Source organism: Manihot esculenta, chromosome 15 (assembly GCF_001659605.2).
Source record: "Manihot esculenta cultivar AM560-2 chromosome 15, M.esculenta_v8, whole genome shotgun sequence".
Classification (NCBI taxonomy): Eukaryota; Viridiplantae; Streptophyta; class Magnoliopsida; order Malpighiales; family Euphorbiaceae; genus Manihot; species Manihot esculenta.
Window position 1 is genome coordinate 30012271 of NC_035175.2, and position 25168 is coordinate 30037438.

Sequence of the window (25168 nt, forward strand, 5' to 3'; positions counted from 1 at the left end):
TTGAAGTATTGGATCCACTTTAGTTGTTGGGATTGATCACAGACACTTTGTTCTTTTGGGTTGATTCAATACATTAGTTATGGAGATGGAAGACGCTTCTCACCACCATTATCTCTCCTTATTATTAAATTAATTAGGGAACGTCCTCTAATTAATTACTAATTAACAAATTGTCAAGGAACGTCCTTGGGCCTTAGGCATCAAAACAATTGTCAATTGCATTAAGAAATAGAGAGATCCAATCCTAGCTACCCAAACGTATGGAGATAACGCTAGATCATACAATTTCCTTGGGTTTTATCCCAAGTGTTCTCATGTAAGACTAATGCAAGCAATTACGGACTTAAATTATTCAAACTAACAAATAATTATTTTGCAATCAAAAGTCAACATAGATTTCAATAACAAAATAATATGAAAATTAAATATGAAATTGCATGAATATTGATTTCCCAAAATTAAACAATATTTGATCAAGTCTCACAACCCATTAACCAACTAAAGATTCAACCAATATTCAACTAGATTAAAGAAATCAGCCACTCATTGGCTGAATTAAAAACAGAAAAATAAAGGGGAAAAGAAAGGAACCGAGGATATGGAATTCTGCCTTGCACTGGAGCCTGCGGAAATTGCCTAGAATTGGAGAGTTAAATTGTGTCTTCTTCTAGCCGCTTAAAGCTCTTTAAATAGAGCTGGAGAGACGCCCTAAATTGGAAAATTGCTGTCCACGCAGTCCCACGGTGAAGCGCGATCATCTGGTGAAGTGCACTAGTCTTGGGCCGGTCATGTGCGTGAGTGGATTAGGTGTGGTAATGTGCGGGAGTGGGCAAGTGAACGTGCGGGAGCCTGGGCATTGCGCACGAGCTTTGGTCCACGTGAGGAGGGATTGGCCCATGTGAGAGAATGTTTCGGCGGGCCCATGTGCGGGATCTCATGTGCGTGGCCCGTTTGCGGATGAATTGGTGAAGTGCTTTGGTCCCGTGCATGGATGGCTTGGCCTGTGAGTGTTGTCCACGTGAAGAGTGGAGAAGTGCTTTGGTCCATTTGCAAGGTGGAGTCCATGTGCTGGAACGATGAAGCCTAGGCGGGGCCCACGTGCGTGAATGGCTGGTCCATGTGCGGAAGAATTTGCGGGCGATGTGAAACGCTTGGTCTATGGGCTGTACATGTGTTTGTTTTGAGTCCAACTTAGCAGGCTTGCCCTCTTTTGCTCCAATAAGGCAGTCTTAGGGGGATTTTCTCCAAATTGCCCTTTTACACCATTTTCTGCAAAATAATATTAAAAGCAATAAATTAAGCAGAAATCATGTAAATATTCATCAATAATATTAATATAAAATGGACTAAATTATGCTCTATCAACTGCCCATTCTACGCGCCTTGGCACTATGTAAGGGAAAGACCAGGGCTGCCCATTCTACGCCCCTAGCACAGTTGGATATGTTATGTTATGTTTAAGAGGAAGTCCTGAGGAGCTCTGTCGAGGGCCGGGCATTATGTGGATATGTAGAGGGTTACTGGTGACAAGTCCATCCTTGATGTGTATTGTTTGTGTTGTGACGCATTTCATAAGAGCATATGTTTATTAAACTGTTTTTATGTTCTGCTCACTAGGCTCTTGTAACTTATCCCTTTCCCCTAACCCCAGGTTTGCAGGGTCAAGAATAGCTCGGGAAGTCGGCTAGAGGCTGGTATATGATTATGTAATAGATTAGTAGTGGACATGTACTATATAATAGTTTAGTTTTGTGCTTTGCCCTAGTTTATGTTTTTGTAAATCCCTGTGAACATGATTCTTTATATAAAAGTTTTTATGATAAGTTATGTTGAACCAAGCTTGAGGCATTTGATGTTTACCATACTAGAGCATTTGATGAGGGCTCTAGTGTGGGTTTTATGCGTACAGTTTATGAGGCATGCACAGGTCGAGCTTGGTATATGAAAAGTTTAATTTTTTTTATGAAAATGTATGATCATGTATGGGATTTTATCAGGTACACAGGAGGTATAGTAGGCTTGCTACGGGTTCCGGCAACCTTAAGTCGATCTGAATCCTAGTGCCGGTAGCGGTCCTGTTTTCGGGTCGTTACAGAGTGGTATCAGAGCCCTAGGTTCATATGGTCAGACCTAGCGTGTCGGGCTCATAGATGTTATAGAAGGGCAAGCACAATAAGATAAATCATGTCCACTAGGATAGGATGTAGAGTCCTGTCTTGATGATGATATGAAATGCCATGATAGTATGCATGTACATTAATGATATGTTATGTATATGTTGTGGGTTCATGTGTATCCATATGAACCTTATGATGCTAATGTTTATGTGATGTATGTCATTTTTCATAAATCAGAATGCGAGGCACTCATCAATCTGCACGATTGACTAGAGTTCCACCTGAGAATGAAGGCATGGATCCCCTACCCCCTGCTCTGCCAAGAGCATGGTCAAGTAGAACCAGTAGAGGAGAAACATCAAGGGACCTTAGAAGGTCTTTTGATGTAAACAGGAGGAGAGCAGATCCGGGTAGAATGTCAGCGGATATGAGAGAATCAATGGAAGATGATCAGAGGAGAGATGGAAGTTTGGGTGTGAGTATGTCAGAAGAGGGTATGGGAGAATCACAAGGAGGCGCTCAGGCCTCGGGTTTTGCTTACCCACCACAATACCAACCCTACCCATAGGGACCGGGGTATCCGATGGGAGGCACATCAGATTTCTCTAGTTACAACCCATATCCATCATTCATGCCCTATCCTCCCTACTACCCTCCATATCCACCCTACCCGATGTTTTCCCTCCCACCTTTCTATCAGAACCCAACAAACCCTAACCCAGGGAATGTTGCACCACCTCTTCCTCCCCCAGTAGAACCGGTGGTTCCTGAAACCCAATCATCCAGACCCAACCTATCAGATGAGAGCAAGGTGAAAATGATAGATTATCTAAAGTTGGATGCTCCCAAGTTTAAAATAAGTGATGATCCGTTTGAGTATCTCAAGACGGTGAAAATGATAACTGATGAGTTGGGGGCTAGTGATAGCATAACCATTCAGATGGCGGGTTCACTCTTAAATGTAAAAAGGCAAAGGAGTGGTTTAAAAACTATGTGGACCCGAGACTGGACAGCCTATCATGGGAACAGTTTGCAAATGAGTTTGTAGGATGGGCTTTTCCAGACAGTTTGAGGGAGCTAAAAGTGATAGGGTTTGAGCAACTGAGGCAGACCGAAGACATAAGTGTAGATTAATACACAGATAAATTTATGGAGTTGCTTCAGTTTATGGGGCAAGCATATGATACTGATAAGAAGAAAGCAATGAGGTATACCATGAGACTTCATTCTAGGTATTCCTCCCTGATCCCAGCAGCAGAGAAAAATATTTTTGAGGGACAAGCCCAGGTTCGGCCGCCAAACATGGTGCTGCCATGGGAGCTCTCTTTCGGCCCCCGAAGGTGGTCTGGCCAGCCACCTGTAAGAGGCCTCCAGTCCGAAAATGAGGGAGTTTCTCTCTCCATTTTCGGGCAAAGGTGAGTTCTTGCCCTTCCTTTGATGATTTTATGTTTTTCCTTCAAATTTTCTTGAGTTTTCGCTTGTTTTTGAAGTTTTGAGCTTGGATCAAAGATTTTAAAGTTTGGGAGACCGTTTCTCCTCAACTCCAAGCTTGGGTCGCATCTACCTTAGATCTTCAAGAGGTAAGTGTAGATCCTTGCCTTTTTATATGTTTTAAGTAAGTTTTAAAAAGGGTTAAGGGAAAGACCAGGGCTACCCATTCTATGCCCCTGGCACAGTTGGATATATTATGTTATGTTTAATAGGAAGTCCTGAGGAGCTCCATCAAGGGCCGGACATTATTTAGATATGTAGAGGGTTACTGGTGACAAGTCCATCCTTGATGTGTATTGTTTGTGTTGTGACGCATTTCATGAGAGTATATGTTTATTAAACTATTTTTATGTTCTGCTCACTAGGCTCTTGTAGCTTATCCCTTTCCCCTAACCCCAGGTTTGCAGGGTCAAGAATAGCTCGGGAAGTTGGCTAGAGGCTGGTATATGATTATGTAATAGATTAGTAGTGGACATGTACTATATAATGGTTTAGTTTTGTGCTTTGCCCTAGTTTATGTTTTTGTAAATCCCTGTGAACATGATTCTTTATATAAAAGTTTTTATGATAAGTTATGTTGAACCAAGCTTGAGGCATGTGATGTTTACCATACTAGAGCATTTGTTGAGGGCTCTAGTGTGGATTTTATGTGTACAGTTTGTGAGGCAGGCACAGGTCGAGTTTGGTATATGAAAAGTTTAAATATTTTTATGAAAATATATGATCATGTATGAGATTTTATCAGGTACACAAGAGGTATAGTAGGCTTGCTCCGGGTTCCAGCAACCTTAAATCGATCTGAATCCTAGCGCCGGTAGCGGTTCAGTTTCCGAGTCGTTATAAACCCCTTCTTGACTTACCCCTTACTTTTATGTATAACTAATTTGAGCCAACACTCACTATATACCCATACATTATACAAGTACATATGTGGAATCAAACTCAAACTACCTACACATCACTACAAAAATTTAACGGATTAGTAACGGAAATTTCCGTTACTAATTATTAAAAATCCGTTACTAAAACAATTTTGTAACGGATTTGTAACGGAAATTTCCGTTATAGCAAACCTCGTTGCTAATGCATTAGTAACGGATTTTCTGATCCGTTACTAATTTAGTAACGGATTTGTAACGGAAAATCCGTTACTAAATATTGTTTCCTTTTCGTTGGTTTTAGTAACGGATTTTTTTAGTAACGGATTTATCTGTTACAAAAATCCGTTACTAATTGTGAAAAGGTAATAACAGATTTTTCCGTTACTAATCCGTTACTATTTTTAACAGATCAGTAACAACTTAATCCGTTACTAATCCGTTACTATTTATAAAATTACAATAAAATATTACAAATTATATAATCTAATCAGACAATTTAACCTGTAAATACACTCACCTATTACAACTCATCTCAATAACAAAATGTAAAAACCAAATGTCATAGCTATCATGAATGCACTCAAATCCAATATCATATATTATGTAAATCAAATCAAACATATATCCAAGTATCAAGTTGTGCAATTTTAAACTAAAAAAATTAACAAATTATTTATTATCCTAGTACATATGTGTAATGAAAAAAGAAACTATAAATGTGTAGTATTTTCATCCTCGTCCTCGTCCTCATCATTAGCTTCATCTGCTTGATCAGGAGGCTGTGCAGAAGTTCCCTCACCAGGAGCTGAAGGCTGGATGCCTTGCCTTTGACTCACAAGCTGCATAAATAAATCCTTCACCTGTGACAGCTCAGAGGTAATCCGCACATTTTGCTCACGCAATACTTGTTCATTATCCTCACGCTCCTGTACCTTGCGTCTGAGATCAGCCACTTCATCTTGAAGATCCTTATTTTGCTGAGCTGATGTGAAAGATGTACTAGCAGAAGTCTTGTTTGGGAAGAAAACTGAAGCCTGTGATCCAAGACCATACACCCTTCTTTTTTTCTCTCCACCTACTGCCTCAAAGTATAACTGAGCCTCATCAATGCGGGATGCCTGACTACTGTCATTATCTGTCTGTGATGCTTACTCTTTCAAAGTCAGAAAGCGGTCCTTCAAAAAAAGATACCATGTGATATAACAGTATGAAAAATAAATCAAATACTTTACTATAAATTTATTTAATTTCTCACATGAATGGTCTTTGAGCGTGCATCAACAAACTCTGAGATACCCTTCTTTTTATGAGTAGCCTCAAATAACTCATGAGGTAGAGGATCTCTGCCTAGTCTTTCGTGCTACAAGTAAAATATAAATAGTAATAACATGCTTCAATATAAATTCACAACAAATTTTATAAAATTTAAAGCATTTGAAAAAATTTAAGTGAAAATGAATAGTACATACCATCTGTTGTTGATGCCTATACTGAGATATGGATCCTCCACAATGTCTTGATGGGCCAGCGCCTTGCCCACCTGTTTCACTCTTTCTGTTATTAGAGAATTTTTTGCATTTCTCTTTATACTCAGTTGCTCCCCAAGCGGATTGCCATGCATCCATTACTCCTTCTATCAGTGATAGCCTCTTCTCCTTCCCATTCCTTACGCTACACATAAGGCTACGATACCGCTCGGTAGCTTTTTTCCTCCAAGCTATCTTCATAAGCTGCTCTATTGCCTCCTCTCATAAGAAGTGTTTCTGTAATTACTCATATTTAGTGACAAATAATGCACAGTAAAAATAATCACATGTACTGTAAAATTTGTATTACCTTAAATTCTTGCCAATAGAATTCTTTAACCTCTTCTGGTATATTTTTTCAACAAAAGCCATTTGCTACTAACTTTTCCTTGAAGATCAATGTAATCCGCCTAGCAATCAGATCAGAAGGTTGCATGCTATAGAAGAATAATTGACAAAATAATTATATTGAAATAAGCATAGAAATTAAATGCATATTTAAAAATACTTATAAATTTTACTCACATTGAGTTTACTAAGGAAATATATGGTCTGTATCCTGTGGGTCCGCAACTACCAGAAGCAGATGCAGATGCAGATGCAAATACAGATGCAGCCATCGGTGGAATAGGTGGCAAACCTATGGGAGCTGAGACAGTACCAGATGTGTGCACTGAAGTAGGAGTGGATGATGCAGCACCCTGTGTGGATCTCTCACCCTAGTCTGGTCTAGGAATCAAAGCAGTGTGCTGTACCAAATCTTGATTGATATTTTCTGATTCATTTGTGTGGACACTACCCCTGCCATGGTCTCCTCGACCCCGTGATGAAGATCCACGTCCTCGTCCTCTCATCTTCTATAAATTTACATTAAACAAATCACATATAGTTAATATATTTAATAACTGAAAGTAAAAATAGATATCAATTATTTTATACCTTTTATTCACTATCTACATCTAAGTCATTATTATCATCATCATCATCATCATCGTCCGTTTCTGTTGCTATTATAGTTTCATCTTCATCATTTTCTTCACCATCATCAATTTCAATAACATCTCCAGTTGGATCATTTAATTGTTGTGTTGAATCATCAATTTCAATAACAATGGCAGTGTGTTCCATTTCATCTTGTTGAAATGGTTCTTCATCAGGTTGTGTATTTTCTTGTGTTGGAAGTTGAATCATAGAACGTGCTTTGACTTTTACAGCAGCCCACCATTCAATTTTATCTCGCCTTAGGCTAGGATACGAAGTATATATCACTTGTATTGCTTGTACTCCCAGCACAAAAGGCTCATATCTATTAAAAGATCGTTTATGATTTACATCGATAAGTTTATATTTACTATGGATCTTTGTGCCTACATTTGGAGTGGGGTCAAACCAATTGCATTTGAAAAGTACAACTCGCTTGATTGGAAGACCTGGATACTCTAAACGTATAACTTCAAGCAATTGTCCATAATAATCGCTCTCTTCGTTGCTGTAATTTGACCCCTTAATACACACCCCACTGTTCATAGTTGCTCTACTTGTACAATATGACTTTGATTGAAACTTATATCCATTCACCATATATCCATTGTATGATGTCACACTTCGTAATGGACCCTTTGCAAGCGATATGATAAACTTGTTGGATATATTACTGCACGAATCATGAGCAAAATTGTTGAACCATAAAGCAAATTCACTCTCCAATTTGATGTCAATCTGAGAATCATTGACTAACGGATCATTTGAGCGCAGTTGATCAATGTAAATGCTGGAAAAATCTCAACTTCAGTAGAAAAAGTAATTTAAAAAATAATATATAAATTACTTATTAACGATAACTTACTCAATGTAGGGTTTCACTTCTGGACAATTTAATAATATGTACATTTGTGCTGCTTTATACTCATCATCCATAAGGTATCTGGTTCTCCCTTTTCCTATTGGTCGACCGGACTGCATGAAAATTGATAGGTTGCCTTCATAATTTTCAGTATTTTCTGAAATGTCAACATTTCTTGGCACTTTTCGATGTCTAGTTTGAACATACGGCTCAAAGTAATGCGCACAAAATGAAGTGGCTTCTTCTACTAGGTACGCATTACAAATTGATCCCTCGACTCTAGCTTTATTTCTGACATTATTCTTAAGCCGTCGCAGATATCTATAAAATATATGACCAACATTAGTAAACATTATTAAATAACTTAATTAAAGTAAAGTTAAAAGAACTTACCGTTCAAAAGGATACATCCACCGATATTGCACTGGACCTGCCAACCATGCTTCATATGCTAGATGGACGGGGAGGTGTTCCATACAATCAAAGAAACTTGGAGGGAAAACACGCTCAAGCTTACATATGATCAAAGGAATTTCACCATGCAACCGCAACATATCACTCTCACTTATAGCGGTCGATGTTAATTCCCTAAAAAAATTGCTCAACTCTGTTAAGGGCTGCCAAACATTCGAAGGAAGCAACTCACGAAATGCAATTGGAATAATCCGCTGCATGAAAACATGACAGTCATGACTCTTCATCCCAAACATCTTCAGCCTCTTCATATCAATACATCGGCCCATATTGGAAACATAACCATCAGGAAACTTGAGATTTTTCAGCCAATCACATAAGACCTGCTTACTTTGCTTATCTAGAGTATAACAAGCTTTGGGATATCTCCCAGTGACTTGATCCATTTCCAACTCTGGTCGATCGCAGATCACATTGAGGTCTGCCCTTGACTTAGCATTATACTTTGTCTTTCCCTCAACACTCATTACAGTGTTGATTATATTTTCAAAAAAATTTTTCTCAATGTGCATTACATCAAGATTGTGTCGAATCAAATTACTTTTCCAATACGGTAAATCCCATAAGATACTTCTTTTTCGCCAACCGCATTGCTTTGATAGACTGGAATTTATTTCAAATGCATCCTCATCTATAACCCTCTTAAACCCCAATTCATTAATCTGTTTCAGTATTTCTTCACCGAAAATAGGTGGTTTAGCTTTCTTAGTAACAGATACATTCTTCCTAAAAGCTGTTTTGTTTCTTCTAAAAGAATGGCTAGGAGGTAAAAATTTGCGATGATTATCAAACCATGATTGCTTACCTCCTCTTGTCAATGTAAATGCATCACTATCTTCCATGCAATAAGGACAAGCAGTCCGTCCTGCAGTGCTCCATCCAGATAACATTGCATAAGCAGGAAAATCACTTATAGTCCACATTAAAGCAGCTCGCAAGTTGAAATTTTCTTTACTGAATGCATCATATGTTTCAACTCCATTCTCCCATAAATCTTTCAACTCAGTTACTAGGGGTTGCAAATACACATCCAACTTATCTTTTGGATTTCTAGGCCCTGGGACAAGTATAGTGAGAAACATATACTCACCTTTCATGCATAACCATAGGGATAAATTGTACGGTGTCAATATGACAGGCCATGATGAATATTGCTGACCAGATTGTCCAAAGGGTTGAAAACCATCGGTACATAGTCCCAGACGGACATTACGTTTCTCAGCACTGAAATGAGGCCAATTATTATCAAAAGCTTTCCATGCATGCGAATCAGCTGGATGATGCATTAAATCATCATTAGTCCCATGATTGGCATGCCAAGTCATATCCTTAGCTGTAGCATTAGATGCGTACAACCTTTGTAGTCTAGGTGTGATTGGCATGTAATACATTTTACTGTAAGCAACTTGGGTTTTACTAGAGCTCTGGCCATCTTGCAATCGTTTGTATCTAGGATGATCACACACCTTGCACCTGAGCAATTCATTATCCTCACCCCAATAAATCATACAACCATTTAAGCAACTATGAATCTTCTGAATTGGTAATCCCAAGCCTTCAAGCAATTTCTTTGTAGAGTAGAAATTATCAGTAGGTAAAATTTTTTTGATTAATTGGCAAATATTATCAAAACAACGTTCGGATAAATGATGTTCAGATTTCATATTCAATATCCTTGCCACAGCTGACAGTTGTGAATGATTTTCACAACCTGGCCACAATTCCTTATTAGCAACGGCCAACATGTCATACAATCTCTGAGTAGATTGGTTTGGAGGCTCAGTACTTATTGATGGGGAGAAACTAGGCCCTGCTGCATCTGCAACTAGTTGCTCATAAGCATTAGAGAACTCACCATGTTGATATTCCACATTGCAAGTATTGTCAGTCGAATCAATACTTCTTCTATGGACCGCATTGTAATTTTGAATTTCGCCATGCAAATACCATACGTAATAGTCTCTAACAAACCCATATTTCATAAGATGAAACCTAATTGTATTCTCATCTTCAAAACTGCGATTTTGGCACTTAAATCGATTACATGGACACCTAATTAGTTCTCCATTCAAACAGTCTGGAAACTGTTTGGCAGCTGATATGAATTCATTTAATCCTTCAAGGAATAAAGGATTTAGTAGACCATCTTTTAGTCTTGCATACATCCAACCTCTATCAGAATGCATATTGTACCTATTGTACCTAGAAAAGAGTTGGTCATAATGGTCAAAACGACTATCAATATTTGCATATTGAATTTCAATCACAATCTAAGTTATTGAAAGATTACTATATCAATTAATTCATCCAACTAAATAAAATGACTATCAATTTGAAAGTCGACGAAGACAAAGAGAAGCTCCCTTCAACTCAACCAGACTAGGAAAATCTACAATGTCCAATATACCTTGTGTTCATTTGATTAAACTTTTGTCACTCCAAAACCAGGAAAATCTACCAAGTCCAATATACTTAATTGGAGTTCATTTGACTACACTTCATGTAAATAATCAAGTGAAAATAAAATGTAACTACCATGAAATATTTTTAAATTTAAGGAAGAGGTGACCATAAGTCTTGTTATCATTTTCTGTACTTTTGGCAATTTTTTTAACACATCTATGTATAAATTTATTAATATATTTTATTTTTAAATTAAAATTAAAAAATTGAAAATAAGTTAGTTTTTGAGAAGGAGGACTTACAGGGAAAGGCATCCCCAAAAGTATATATTTTATTTTTAAATAAGAAGATAAGTTAGTTTTTGAAAATTAAATAAAATTAAATAAGAAGATAAGTTAGTTTTTAAAATGATTATATTTTATTTTTAAATTTATCAATTATGGAGTAACTTATCATTGTGTTGATTTTTTTAAATTTTAATTTAGCTTTTAGAACTTTTATTTTATTTGTTGATTATTTCTGGGCCATGTTTCTTGATTTCTAAATTCTTATTATTTGCTGCTAAGAAGGTTGTGATTGTGATTGTGATTGTGATTGGATTTGTTATTTGAGTTGCTGTGGAGAAAAATTTTACTATAAATATATTAGTTAGAGAACAAATTTTCATTTATTTGCAAAGATTGATGTATTTTAGTTATGAAAACCTGGAAAAGAATTAAACTTTTTCCCCCTAACAGCATCAAAAAGGGTGTTTGTCAAAATTTAGGTATAGAAAGAAATCCAAAATTGACCAAAATTTTTTTGATCCTGTGTCTTCTTCTCCCTCTGGCATTAGAAGTTGAACTCTATTGGACTTGAGGATATATGATGCTTTGGATTGTTGAGTTAGTGTCATTTGGTATTGAAATGATATTTGTTGGTTGGTTTTGATTTTGATGCTTATTAAGAAGACATTGGCTTGATAAGTACTTTCTTGAAGGCACTAACTGTTTAAGAATATTGTTTGAGATTTTTTATTCTTTAATTAGCATTGAATTGAGTTGCAGTTTTTGAAAAAAAAGAAAATTGAGTTGCACTTTTCTAATTGAATTTAATTAACCCTAAAAAACCAAAAGATAATATGTTTTATTTGTCACTTTAGTTCACTCTCTCTTGGGTCTTTAGTTGGTTAAACAGTGTTTATAATCCAATAACTGCAGTAGCCATTTGTGGGAACTCTAAATATGGCTCAGCTTCTTGTTCTACTGTGGACTATAATTGGAATGTTTGCATGATTGCTGTCACTTTAGTGTTCTAGTGTTCCATTTAAAGATTTCAAGCTTTTAATTTTCCAATATATGCTAATATGTATATTTTTTAAAAAAAGTATCTAAATTAGTTATCTTGAATTGAATAATAATTAAGAAATTCTTTTAAATGTTCATCAGAATGACTCCCTTGTATATAAATTCCACCCTTTTGTTGCATCCAACAATCATCCATCATAAAACAGTAGAGTACTTATAATGCATAAGAAGGCGTGGGACTTAAAAATGGTCAATTGATTATAACAATCTAGGTTAGTGGGCCAGTAACTTATCATTTGGTTAATAAAATTAATGTCTAATTTGGTTTGTCCACAAAATCAAGCCACAAAACTCTTTTGTAATATCAAGTTTGCAATAACAGTGACTAAAGGATGAGGAACAATGAAAACAACAAACAACAATAACAGTGAAATAATCAGTTTGCAATAACAGCAAACAGTGTCCACAAACAGCAAACAGGAACAATATCAAGTTTGCAATAACAGTGTACACAAATAATCAAGTTTATGGGTCTTCAAAATTAATTCAAACCTGCAGTGACTGGACCAGCGGATGAGGCAAAAATCAGCAGAGGCTTGCTTGACGACGAGGAACAGCGCCGGACAGCAGAAGAACGGGACCAGCGGATGCGCCGATGAGGACGAGGAGCAGCGTGACTGAGGACGCAGCGGACGCAGCAGTGGCGTGACTGAGGACGACGAGCAGCACCGAACGGCAGACGGACTAGACTGACGGAAGCAACGACGATGATCAGAGGGAGCGATGGCGAAAATAGAAGAAGTAGCCACCACCAGCAGACGCAGCAACGGTGGTGACAACGGGAAGAGAGGTTTTGGAAAATTTTGTTGAAATGCCGGGAAAGGAGAAGTTTGTGTGATTAAGAAAGGGAAAATACAGGATTTCATATATTAGGGATTTCAATTTTAGTAACGGACACATCCGTTACTAAATTTAACTTCTGTAACGGATAGTTTATCCGTTACTAAATAAACTGAATAGAAAACAATTTAGTAACGGATTAGTTAATCCGTTACTAATTTTGTGCCCATTGAACCAATTCTGTAACGGATATTAATCCGTTACAGAATTTAGTAACGGATTAATAACGGATTATTTAATCCGTTACTATTGTTGTTCTTTACATGATATCCGTTATTAATCCGTTACTAATCAGTAACAGATATTTTCCGTTACTATTTTCCGTTACTATTCCGATAAATTTTTGTAGTGCATGAGATAAGTTTAGTATTAGATCTAAGAAGTATATGCACTATTATAATCTAGATGGACGAACGCTGACAAGAATAAACCCTATATGTTCTTCATCTAACGCCATTAGTTTGGTCCACTCATCATCATGAGTGCCTATATATATACATAAACATCACATGTCTCATGTTATGAGACTCATTACTCTAATATCATCAATATCACTATACTAATAGTAGAGGCAGATAGAGGTGACAATCTACTTTGGATGAGTCATGTCCAATGAGGTATCTTGCAATTGTGAACATTTTATAGCATTTTGTATAAGTATATTCCGCCATTATATTCTTAACTCCTTGAGAATGGAATGACTACCAAAAGCTAATGGATAATATAATTTATGTAATTATTTAAACAACCTTTAATTAATTAAATTATCTATTGTTTATACTTAGGCATATAAGATTATATCAAATCAATACTATAATGTATTGCTTTTATTTCCTTTTCTAAATTCAGATATCTAAATACACTTTCTTAGATGAAGTTTCATCCCCTCTTTGTCCATAATATTAAAGGCTTTTTAAATACCCAAACATGATAATTTACACTATTGCTTTTAATTATCATGTTATTCACACATATGTTAGCTATTTTGTGATCAAATCTTTAAACATCCCTTTGACCAACAATTAGCAGGTTACACTTCAATTTTTAAGTTCAAACGTCATAACATGGTAACAATTTTTAAGTTCAAAAGTCATAACATGGTAACAAATGACTCCATATGTGATGAAAGTTATTTCCTTATAGTCTTTTTCTTCAATTATGCTTTGATGCTATCAATTGCATCCACTAGCAAACATACTTTATGACCAACCATTGCATCCATCAGGTAATTAATGGATGGAATTAGGTAATGATATTTTGTATATGCTTTGTTTATAAGTGAAATCCATGCATATTTTCTATTTATTATAAGTTATTTTAACCATAACAACACTCGATAACTGAGTATGATTTTGAACTTCTTTAATGATCTCAGTGTTTTTCAAATATTCTTTTTCTCTATAATCACCTTCTATATTTGTAGGGTAAATTTTCCATTTCTTTTATTTTACTGGTTGGTTTGGTAGTGGATGAAAATTGAATTTTAAAGTCATTACTGTTGGATCAACACCTTTTATGTCATTATATTTCTAGGAAAAAGTTAACATTTATTGTTTCAATATTGAGATTATTGCTTCATGATTCTTTCTTTTGTTTCCAAAATAAATTCCCAAATTTCATTAACTAGTTCAGGTGATATTGTATCTTTTATTTCTCCAAAAGGTCGATAAGGGAAGACATTTTTGTGACAACCTTCATTGACTATCTATCACATTCCTTGGCAAATTTCTAACTCCCTAGTGCCATTATAATCTGTCATATTGTAGGTAACTTTAAATATAAAAATTTTATATTGATGATTATTCCATAGTTATTGAAAATGGGACGCTCCAAGATGGCATTGGAAGATAGAAGCATATCAACCATAACAAATTCAACATAAACGTCTTTTTTATGTGTTTTATCCCCAATTAACATTGCCATATTAGTAAGTTCATATGATCGGTACTGACTTATTTCTTAATCCCATTGTAGGATAAGGTACTTAAAATAGATCTTTATACAGATCTACCTTCTTATATACATTTAGGGTGATCAAATTCATAGAACTCATAATATTTACTAGAATTCTCTTAATTGAATACTTATGTAGCCAAATTGAAATGACAAGAGGGTAAGAATAAGGGCATGATATTTTATTATCTTTACTAAGTCAAAAGTGACTAGAGTTTGGCATAGTTTCTCCATCATCATGATCTTCATTAACTCATATGCCTGTTTCCTCCTTTTCTTTTAAGCTTTTGCATGATTTGGCCCTCTTGCAATTACATTAATCCTTCCAAATAGTTCATCATCTTGTAATTTATCCCTCACTCTTAAGGAGGATTCACTTTTCTTAAAGGAAGATTCTTCTCTCCTTTCTAAATTGGCAGAAACCATAAGGAAGTTGCTTTAAAAACCCTTCCTTTATGGGTATTCTAATTTCATCTTTCAACTGTCTAAATTATTTTTTTTTGTGTGACCGTAATCTTCATAGAATTGATAGCATTTACTCTTGATGAACTGAAATCCGGGGGTAACAAGATATGGACGCCTGGATAGTGGTTTGATTCAGTGAGGAAATCAATAAATTGGGATTGGTTTAATGAGGAGTAAAAGCTAGAAATAAATGAGAGTCAATAAACCAGGTGCTGAGATTGGAGAGGTTGAGCTTTCTTGAGGGAGCAAAGATGGTAGTTTCAGTGAGTTAGGAAATGTCCCGAATTCGGGCTATGCCAGAGATATATATACCTTGGTTGTACCAACGTTCACTGTGGCATGTGCCATTGAACATGATTGGAGGGCTTTTCAGCAAATTTGTCAGGCGGCTCATTTAATGGTAGACAGTTGGCTAATAAATACGGAGCTAGCTAGCCTATGCTTTGACAGTTAGGCACGTTACATTAATACTATTCATCGCACGCGCATTTGATGCCCCATTGCGATGCGAGCAATGAAGAGGTCTACCTCCCTGTTTCGGGCTTTGGCAGGGTCAGGAGTATTGCCGATTTGATCTGGTATCTCATTGGACAGGCTTTCTACTGCCCAGTCGAATCAAATGGGAAGGGTTCTTTGAACCTTTTAAGAGTCTATGGACACATGTCACAATATTAAAGGACCCATCTATTTATGTGTTATCATATGCCCATTTGTTTCTCTGAGAGTTATTTATGATGGTTGGAGGAGCGAATTTATTTTTATCGAGCCATTGTGGACGATTTTAGACACATTTCCCTCCAATAAGTATGTCCTCAAAGTCATTGGTTCTTGAATAGGCGCCATAAATGAAGGTAATGATTATCCGAGGGTTTATAAGGAACCACCATGTGAGATCTTTTTAGGAAGTGAACTTAAGATTTGAATTCAGCGTCGGACGCTTTAATCTACTTTGGCATTTCAACCTTTTTCTTTATGCCTCGACCTCTCTCCTTCTTTCATTTTATTTACTTGGCTTTTCTGCTACAGGTACATCTTCTTCGGCCATGGAATTGAGTTTCCTCTGGTCGAGAGGCTCCCTTCTAATGTCACTTCTAGTAATCTCCATCGGTCTATTCCTAAGGAGTTTCTGTCTACTCCTTATTATATTCGAGCCCCTTGCTTTACCGAAAGGGTTGTACATTTTTCTTCTCCCCACCCACTGGCCTTGAAGATGCTTAACAAAATGGGAAGAAGTTATTTTTCTTCCTCAAGCAATTTAAGTATGGATTGTCTTTTTTCCTTTCCCATTTTTTCACTAGGGTTTTTAGGTTTTACAGGGTTTCTCCTAGAATGTTAACTTCCAACTCTATCTTGTTCATGAGAGCTTTTGAGGAAGTGTGTTGGAGTTGGGGCTTCAGGCCATCCATTAGCCTTTTTAGGTCTTTCTTTAGGATCACCAAATCAAATAATGGTTTTTGGAGCTTCAATGTCTAGATTGGTTTGTCTCTTTTCGTTGGTCATAAAGACTCCATCCGTAATTGGATAGAGAGTTTTGCCATTGTCTATATAAGGAGAGAGCAAGAGTGGGGTTTTGATACTGCTTGGGGGAATGTTGATCCCTCTTGCAATGCTTTTCCCTGCCTATCTAAGTTGGGAGCAACTATATTTTTCTTGACTAGCCTCTTTCCATTTCAAATATGATGTCTTCAAATGCCTTCAATTCCCTCTTATGAGCAAGTGTTGTGCTGTTAGTACTTATTTTTTTGGTTTTTATGCTTTTTATTCCTACTTTCTTGATTAAAACTTATTTTATGTTTTGCAGCTTCCACTATTCCTATCGAGACACCTTTATGCCCTAGAATTTCACCCTGTATAGGGATTTCATTAAGTAGGCGGTTGAGCAGTTTACTCTCTGAAGACTATGGAGGTCGTTCATAATGCTCTATGGCCTGAGCCATGAAGGAAAGAAGATGTGCTACCTTTGGTGGTGGGACCACCTCTCGAGATAGTTGGTGAGGAGGATTTCAGGGGGCCTATTGAAAAGGTGGGTGCCTTGGAGGTTGTTGAGAGCGACAATGTCCAAAACTATCTCCGTGATCCTTCTAGCGCCCCTGTTGTTCATGTGCTCCCATCTGACCATTCTTCAAGAGAAGAGAAAGAAGCTTTTGCCAGTCTGGTGAGGATGAATTCTTGGGCTTCTTTCTAAAGGTATGATCCTCCCTCTCCTCAGAGAAAAAAATAGAAGATTGGTTAAGAAAGGTCAACTACGTAGCCCTAGTAGTGAGAAGACTACATTGAGCAATAATAGGAAGGGTGCTCTTGATGTAGTAAGAGGAGGTAAGGAGGGCTTGTCTATCGATGTTGGCAAAGAGCTAACTCAAGCCCTCATTCGTCATGAGTCAGGGGTCGCTTATACCCAGAATTAGGAGTCAACCCCTACATCTATTGCAGACCTCCTTAACAATTATGTTTTTGGGGCTTCTTCTGACCTGTTTGTCCCTCGGATTCTAAGGACCTTTTGTGTAATACCCGGCTAGACTCCGGTATCGGAATTTCTACCGTCCGGTGGAATCTCGGATGTCGGAGACCTCTAGAAGGGTAAAACCATGTTTTCATAAAATGTTTTAATGTGTTTTATGGTTTTAAGCAAGATGGAAATGAGTTTTTGCATGAAAATAACCTTGGAGGAAAACCCAGGTTCGGCCGCCGAACCTCAAGTTCGGCCGCCGAACATGCAGGCATTTCGGGTGTGCCTTAGGCCCCCGAAAGCATAAGTGAGGAAAGTCCAGGTTTGGCCGCCGAACCTCAAGTTCGGTCGCCGAACATGGCATGCATGCGGAGGCACGTTCAGTCCCCGAACGTGGCCTGGCCAGCCACTATAAAAGGGTCCCTTAGCCGAAAACGGGCGAGCTTTTTCCCCATTTTCGGCCAAGGTGAGCTCTCCGCCGTTCCTCACCAATCTTGAGTCCTTTCCTTCAGATCTTTCAAGATTTTCACAAGTTTTTGCTTTCTTTTGAAGGTTTTCAAGTTTTGAGCAAGTTTTGAACTTGGAGACCCAAGGAGCTAAATCTCTCCCAACTCCAAGTTAGATCGCCTCTACTCTCGATCTTCAAGAGGTAAGAGTCGATCTCTAGCTTACATTGTGTTTTAAACAAGTTTTATGCAAGTTCATGGGGTAGAAAATGCATGAGTAAGCTTATGTTGAGTTTATGGGTTTTTGATGAGTTTTTGAGCAATGTGGCTTGCAAATGTGTGTTTGATGTGTTGTAGTTGGGGTTTAAGGTAGTTTGAGACCCCTAGGAGCTTGTATGCATGTTTTGGTTGAGCTAAATGCATGATGGTATGAGTTAGGAGGCATTTGTGCATGTTTGAACCAAGTTTCTGCCCTGTGGGAGAAACCAGGTTCGGCAGCCGAAAGGGCTTTCGGCCGCCGAACCCTCTTGTGGAAGCAGCCTTCGGCTGCCGAAGCTTGCCCCCGAAAGGAGACTTTCGTCTCTGTCTGGGAGTTTCGGCCGCCGAAAATGCCGCCGAACATGCATGAGTTTCGCCTCTGTCTGGGAGTTTCGGCCGCCGAAGGTGCCGCCGAACCTGCCTGACTTTCGGCTCTGGAGGGACTTTCGGCCGCCGAACCTGCCGCCGAAAGTGCCCTGTCCAGCCTTTCTTTGCATGTTTTGCATGGATGTTTTGAGGTGTTCTAGGGGGGTTTTTGGGGGATGTTTTTAGAGTTATGTTCTTGTTGTTTGGTCCCTCATTTGAGTCTACCTGTGTAGGTTCGGACCCGAGGAACCGAGGACCCCAGCAGTGAGTTCAGCTGCTTCTGAGTCAGTAGAGCTTCAGCCAGAGGTGAGTGGAATAACTCTTATGCTTTTAAATAAATAAACCAGTTTTAGCATGATTCACGCATCATGAATGCCATGAGATATAATAGGGTGCTTGCATTAGAACTCACGAATATGTTACATTGTATAATATGTTGATGATGTGGATGAATGTTGAATGATCCTTTAGTCCTCATATGTTATGATATGATGATGATACGGTACGGAAGACCAGTGAGGCCCATTCTATGCCCCTGGCACAGTTGGAATGTTATGTTATGCTATGTTATGATTATGTAAGAGAAAGACCAGTGAGGCCCATTCTATGCCCCTGGCACAGTTGGACCATGTAGAGGACTATTGGTGACAAATTCATCCTTGATGTGATTAGCTGTGATGTGATGCATTTCATGTTATCATATGTTTCAAATGTTTTATTATTATGCTCACTGGGCTCTTGTAGCTCACCCCTCTCCCTTAACCCCTAGGCTTGCAGGTACAGGGTAGACCAGGAGGTCAGCAAGAGTAATGAAGTCTTATGTATGTAATAGCTAGAATGTGGACATGACAAATTGTAATGATGTAGAGTTGTGAATAGTTATGTAATGTAATGACATTGAGGATTAGAGATTGTGCTTGACCCTATGTATAAGGTATCCCTTTTAATACATGATCTTAGACGTTTTATGATGCTTATGTAAACCAACTCAACACATGTTATGCCACCCATTGGGGGCATTGATGAGGTCCCACAGAGGGGCTAATGTTTATGATTATGTTTATGTTCAGTGCATGCACAGGTTGAGTTTGGTATATGAGAGAATGAATGAAAGAAAAGTTCTAATTTTTTTATGTATGTTGTTGATCATGTATGGGATTAAACAGGTTTACAGGTTGCATGTCAGGCTTGCTACGGGTCCCGGCAGCCTTAAGCCGACCTGGGTCCTAGCGCCGGTAGCGGTCCGATTTTTGGGTCGTTACATTTTGCCACCTGATAAGGCTTAGTGTTTAGTTGGAGGCCAGTAGCTCACGACCTAATGAGGAGCTTTTTGCTGACTCAAAACAACAAGTTCTCCTAGTATGTTGTGATTTGTGGAGAATCTTATGAGCTTAATATCATATTGGTGCAACGGAAAAATAAAATAATTTTAAGCCATAAGAACAAATAAGAGTCGATGCAACAATAACATTAAAGGTGCAAGAGTTACCTTTACTGAATTATTTGCAAGACTAGACCAAAACGAAATGAATCAAAATCACCCTTTTGATCTCCTCTCCAGCAGCAATATATGACCAAGGGATTGTCCGATAGTGACTCCCCTCTACAATTTTACACACTGAAATTCTTGGCCAAAGGAAGTGTGCTAGCACCTTGAATGTTTGCCTCTTCCTTTTGAGTTTTGTGAATTTGGCGTAGGTAGAGGATTGGAAATCTGATCTTATTCAATCCCTGAAATGTTTAGTACTAAAAACTTAAGAGCAAGTGGGAGAAAAATCTCTTCTTTTTCTCTAAAAGGTTCGGCCAAAGAGAGGAGGTGGAAGAAGCTAGCACATCTTTCTCTTTTTTGTAACTTATATATAGCCACATCTTCAAAAGGAAACATTCATTAAAGCAATTAAATGGATGGCCATTCAAAAGGAAACATATGAAAGATTTTATTTAGTGCTGTTAGATTGATACAAAATTACACATAATACCTCTTAAGATTTTGTACATTCAAGGCATGTGGTTCTTTTTTTTTTTCTTTTCCAATGAGATTTTCCAAATGGAACACTCCTAGCCTTATAACTTGTACAATCTTGAAAGGTTCTTCCCAGGTTGGCACAAGCTTCCTTTGACCTTCTCTTTTTCCATTGACATCTAGTTTTCTTATGACTAGGTCTCCTGCCTTCAATATTCTTGTAATACTCGGCTATGCTCCGGCGTCGAAATTCCAACCTTCTGACGGAATCTTCGTTGGAATTAGGAATCTCAAAGTCAGAATTCCTTAGAAGGGTGAAAAATTAGGTTTTCTTAAAATGAATTTGAAAGAAAGAAAAGAGTTTTTGAAGAAAATGCTTTGGAGGGGAAAAACCAAGTTCGGTCGCCGAACCTTTATGTTCGGCCGCCGAACATGGTGCTGCCGCAGGAGCTTTATTTTTGGCCCCCGAAGGTGGTCTGGCCAGCCATCTATAAGAGGCCTCCAGTTCGAAAATGGGAGAGTTTCTCTCTCTATTTTCGGGCAAAGGTGAGTTCTTGCCCTCCCATAGTTGATTTTGTTGTTTTTCCTTCAAATCCTTCAAAATATTCATGAGTTTTCCCTCGTTTTTGATGATTTGAGCTTACATCTGAGTTTTGAAACCTTGGAGACCTCCGGAGACCGTTTGGACTCATCTCCACGTTGGGATTGCTGTCACTCCTAGATCCCCAAGAGGTAAACCTAGATACTTGCTTTCCTTATGTTTTAAATGAGTTTTAAGAAGGGGTAAAGGGCTATATGTAACACCCCTTACCCGTCTATACAATAACTTAGTAAAGGATGCCACATACTATACTATATGCAATTACATATGTGGACTTAAGATAGCTTTGACCTTATAAATTGTTCTTTAGTTTGTTTCAATGCATGTTGATTCACAAAATAATTTTAAATGGAGAAACCGCAAAAGTCTCCCCTGTTTATTAGCAATTATCCCTGTGAAAAATAGTCATAAAATCTCAATATTTGCTCATTTCACATTATCAAATCCATAAATAGAACATAATAACTTAAATTAGTCAACACATTTGTATATATTTGTACTATTTACAACACTCATTTACAGACTCTTGGTAGACTATTAATGTACATGCCAACCATAAACAACCTCTGTACAAATCTTGTGACTGACTGGTTATGATGATGTCTCTGTGCTGATGCAGAACCAGACCTCCTAACTGTTGCTTCCTCTATCTATTACCTGCGCATGGAAAATCCAATGCGCTGAGCTTATGCCCAGTGGGTGAATAACAACATATATACTCATTCACATATAATAGGAATACTCATGACAGATATAATGAAATCATTTTATAAGGCAAATGAAATTTTTATGTGTCAGTGGGTGATAAGTGTCAAATCAAGTCATGCAGTTGTATAAATGTAAGGTCATTCATATTTTTGTAACCATCTTATGTGCATGCTAGCAAAGCATTAACAAGTCATATAATTAAATCTTAGCCCCTATAAACTCTTCACAGGATCATTTAGCTAGATAAGGGAAACTGTATCTGTATAGCACAAAGTGCCAAACTGTATGGCCCGGGGGCCGAATGTTGTGCCTGTATGGCTAAAAAGCCGGGAAACTGTATGACACATAATGTGTCGATAAGATCATATCATGTAGCCCATTAGGGCGCAGTACTGCTACACTGTATATGGCATGCCATACCCTTATGCTATCTATGACTCCCACTGAGGTTTACTAGGGCCAAGAATGCATAGTTTCATGTTAAATATTTATTGGTACTAAATAAGCAATCACATCAATAAAAAGAGTCCTTAAAAGCATTCATATATATGTAATAGAACATATTCACTTATGAGCATATTATTCAGCCATAAACATTTTACTATGTCATCAAGAATATGCATGAAAAGTTTTAGTCTCTTAAGCTAGCACGTGCGTAAAGCAGGCATGTCAAGTTAGCATGTGCGTAATTTGGCCACAAAGCTAGCATGTCAATCCCTTTTAGGTCAATATTTATATTTAGCTTTGTTTCTGCCTGAGATTGTATCACATTTTTAAGTATCTTATGGACACAATTAGACTCACTTTTCTTCATGAACGTTGTGTATTTATGTCTTAGCTTTCTAACAAGATATATTACATCTAATTCTGACCTTCCTAACTTAAGTTATGAATTTTTCTTTGCAACCTGCTCAATCAGGTCCTAACCAGTACAGTTTTGGTATCTGTTTTTAATCTAACAAAACCTATCATATGCATACATTTTCATACAGATTCAAGCTTAACTTTATTATACAAAGTTTTAGGTATACTTGTCAGGGTTCATTTGGAACTGGTCTTAATTCATTTCATTGAGTAAATCATTAGTTATGGTCTAGGAGATACATACTGCTCCGGATGCACAATTCCCTGTGACCAGCTTAGGTTCACTAGCAATTTTCACATAATTAGCTACAGATTCAGAATTTGGTCACTTCATGAAAGTTTGAGATTTGTGTCTTAGCTTTCATTTGGTATATGTTAGGCTTAATTTAAATGATTACACAATAAGTTATGAGGCTTCTAACACAGACTGTCCTGTTGGAACCTATTCTGCCAGTTTTATGTTTTTGGCTTCCATGTTGTATCTATGTACTTTAAGCCTTCCAATCATCATTTCAACATTCATATTACATATCCATACAATCAAAAGAGCATTTCCAGCAAACAAAACCAATCCCTAATGTTACATATTCATGAGAAAATCAAAGGAAAAACAGAAGTTCATACAATCACCAAACCTTTTGCACAATCTTTTCAAAAGCTTTAGGTACACCTTAGTTACTCTCTTTCCTTGCCTTTCCCCTTTGATGTACCTTCCTCCCTTTGAGTTTGTTCTTTACAAAGAATAAGAAAAACAGGAGCTTTAATTCATTGAACAACATATAATTAATTGAAACATGAAAGAATATGTTTACCTAACCTAGTTTTCAATTTCATCACTTACCACTAAAGCACCTTAACTTCTCTCCTTCTTTCCTCCCTTTCTATGGTTTCCTTGCTGGTTATTACACTTAAGAACAGATTTTGTGTGGCTGGAGATTTTATCTTTTTGATGAACTATGGTGGAAATGGAAGATAAGAAAGCAAAAGCTTTTTCTCTTTCCTTTTGGTGTAGCCACGGCAATGATGGACCAAATGAATGACAACTCTTTTCTTTCATGCTTAGTCATGCATGGCTAGGTGTCATATGGTGGGTTAGGTGTAAATATAGAACAAGGTGGAGGGCAAACTTGGAATTTTACTTTTAAACTTTCCATATTCACACTTTCACCTACTAAACTTTTCCACATGTTTCAATTTAGTTTTTAAACTTTCAATATTCATAGATTGACCTACTAAACTTACATTTTTAACATTTAGAAGTTCATTTTATTTAAGCAAGCACGTCGGTTTTAGGAAGCACCTCAAGCTAGCACGTCGGGAAACCCTTAAGCACCTCCCGATAGCAACTTGATTCCGACCTGCTTATCACGTTAGATACTTTATTTTAAGATATGTCTGTTTTCTTATTTGGGTTTTCTATGATTCAGTTATTACAGTTTGAAGATGTTAAAATACTATTACTGGTCGTTCTTATTTTAACTCTACCTTTGGACGAATAACTCTATATGAAATGCAAGTTAGACCTCTAAACACAACTTTTAGTGCTCTATCTTTAAACAAATTGTGTGTCAGACGGCTATGGATAAGCTAGCACCTCCCCTAATTAGCTCGAGGTTAAGCTAGCACCTCCCCTGAAGCTAGTTATTCTAACTTCGGACTGGTACAATTGAAAGCTAATGGTTGCTTTATTTCTATCTGCAGGTTTTGGAATGTTACAATTCTCCCCTCCTTAAAAAATTTTGTCCTCGAAATTTACCTGTCATGAATAGCTGAGGGTGTTGTTGCCTCATTAAGTCCTCACTTTCCCATGTAGCTTCCTCTGTTTTGTGGTTTCTCCAAAGAATCTTCACTAATGGAATCTTCTTATTCCTTAGCTCCTTTATTTCTCGTGCTAAAATCTTCACTGGTTCCTCCTCATAAGTCAAATCAGGTTGAATATCAATTATCTCAGAAGAAATGACATGAGAAGGATCAGATCTGTATCTTCTCAACATGGATACATGGAAGACATTATGTATCTTATCTAATCCAGGGGGTAATGCTAACCTGTAGGCTACCGGACCCACACGTTCAATTATCTCATATGGACCGATAAACCTAGGACTTAACTTTCCCTTTTTGCCAAATCTGAGCACCCTTTTCCATGGAGAGACTTTAAGAAACACTTTATCTCCAAC

At 37.5% G+C, this 25168-nt stretch overlaps 1 protein-coding gene and 1 long non-coding RNA gene across 2 annotated transcripts; both read right to left on the minus strand.

Annotated features, from left to right (window-relative positions):
• Positions 1 to 6957: 6957 nt before the first annotated feature.
• On the minus strand, positions 6958 to 10518 carry LOC122721981. Its single transcript, XM_043951407.1, has 3 exons — positions 8252 to 10518; positions 7904 to 8179; positions 6958 to 7786 (listed from the first exon to the last, which is right to left on the minus strand). The coding sequence occupies exons 1-3, from the start codon at positions 10516 to 10518 to the stop codon at positions 6958 to 6960; spliced, it is 3372 nt and encodes a 1123-aa protein (XP_043807342.1).
• An 11418-nt stretch (positions 10519 to 21936) lies between these two features.
• LOC122721997 lies at positions 21937 to 24102 on the minus strand. The gene is made up of 3 exons (XR_006348833.1): positions 23833 to 24102; positions 23627 to 23722; positions 21937 to 22076 (listed from the first exon to the last, which is right to left on the minus strand). It is a non-coding gene; the product is annotated as an uncharacterized LOC122721997 (long non-coding RNA).
• Positions 24103 to 25168: the final 1066 nt, after the last annotated feature.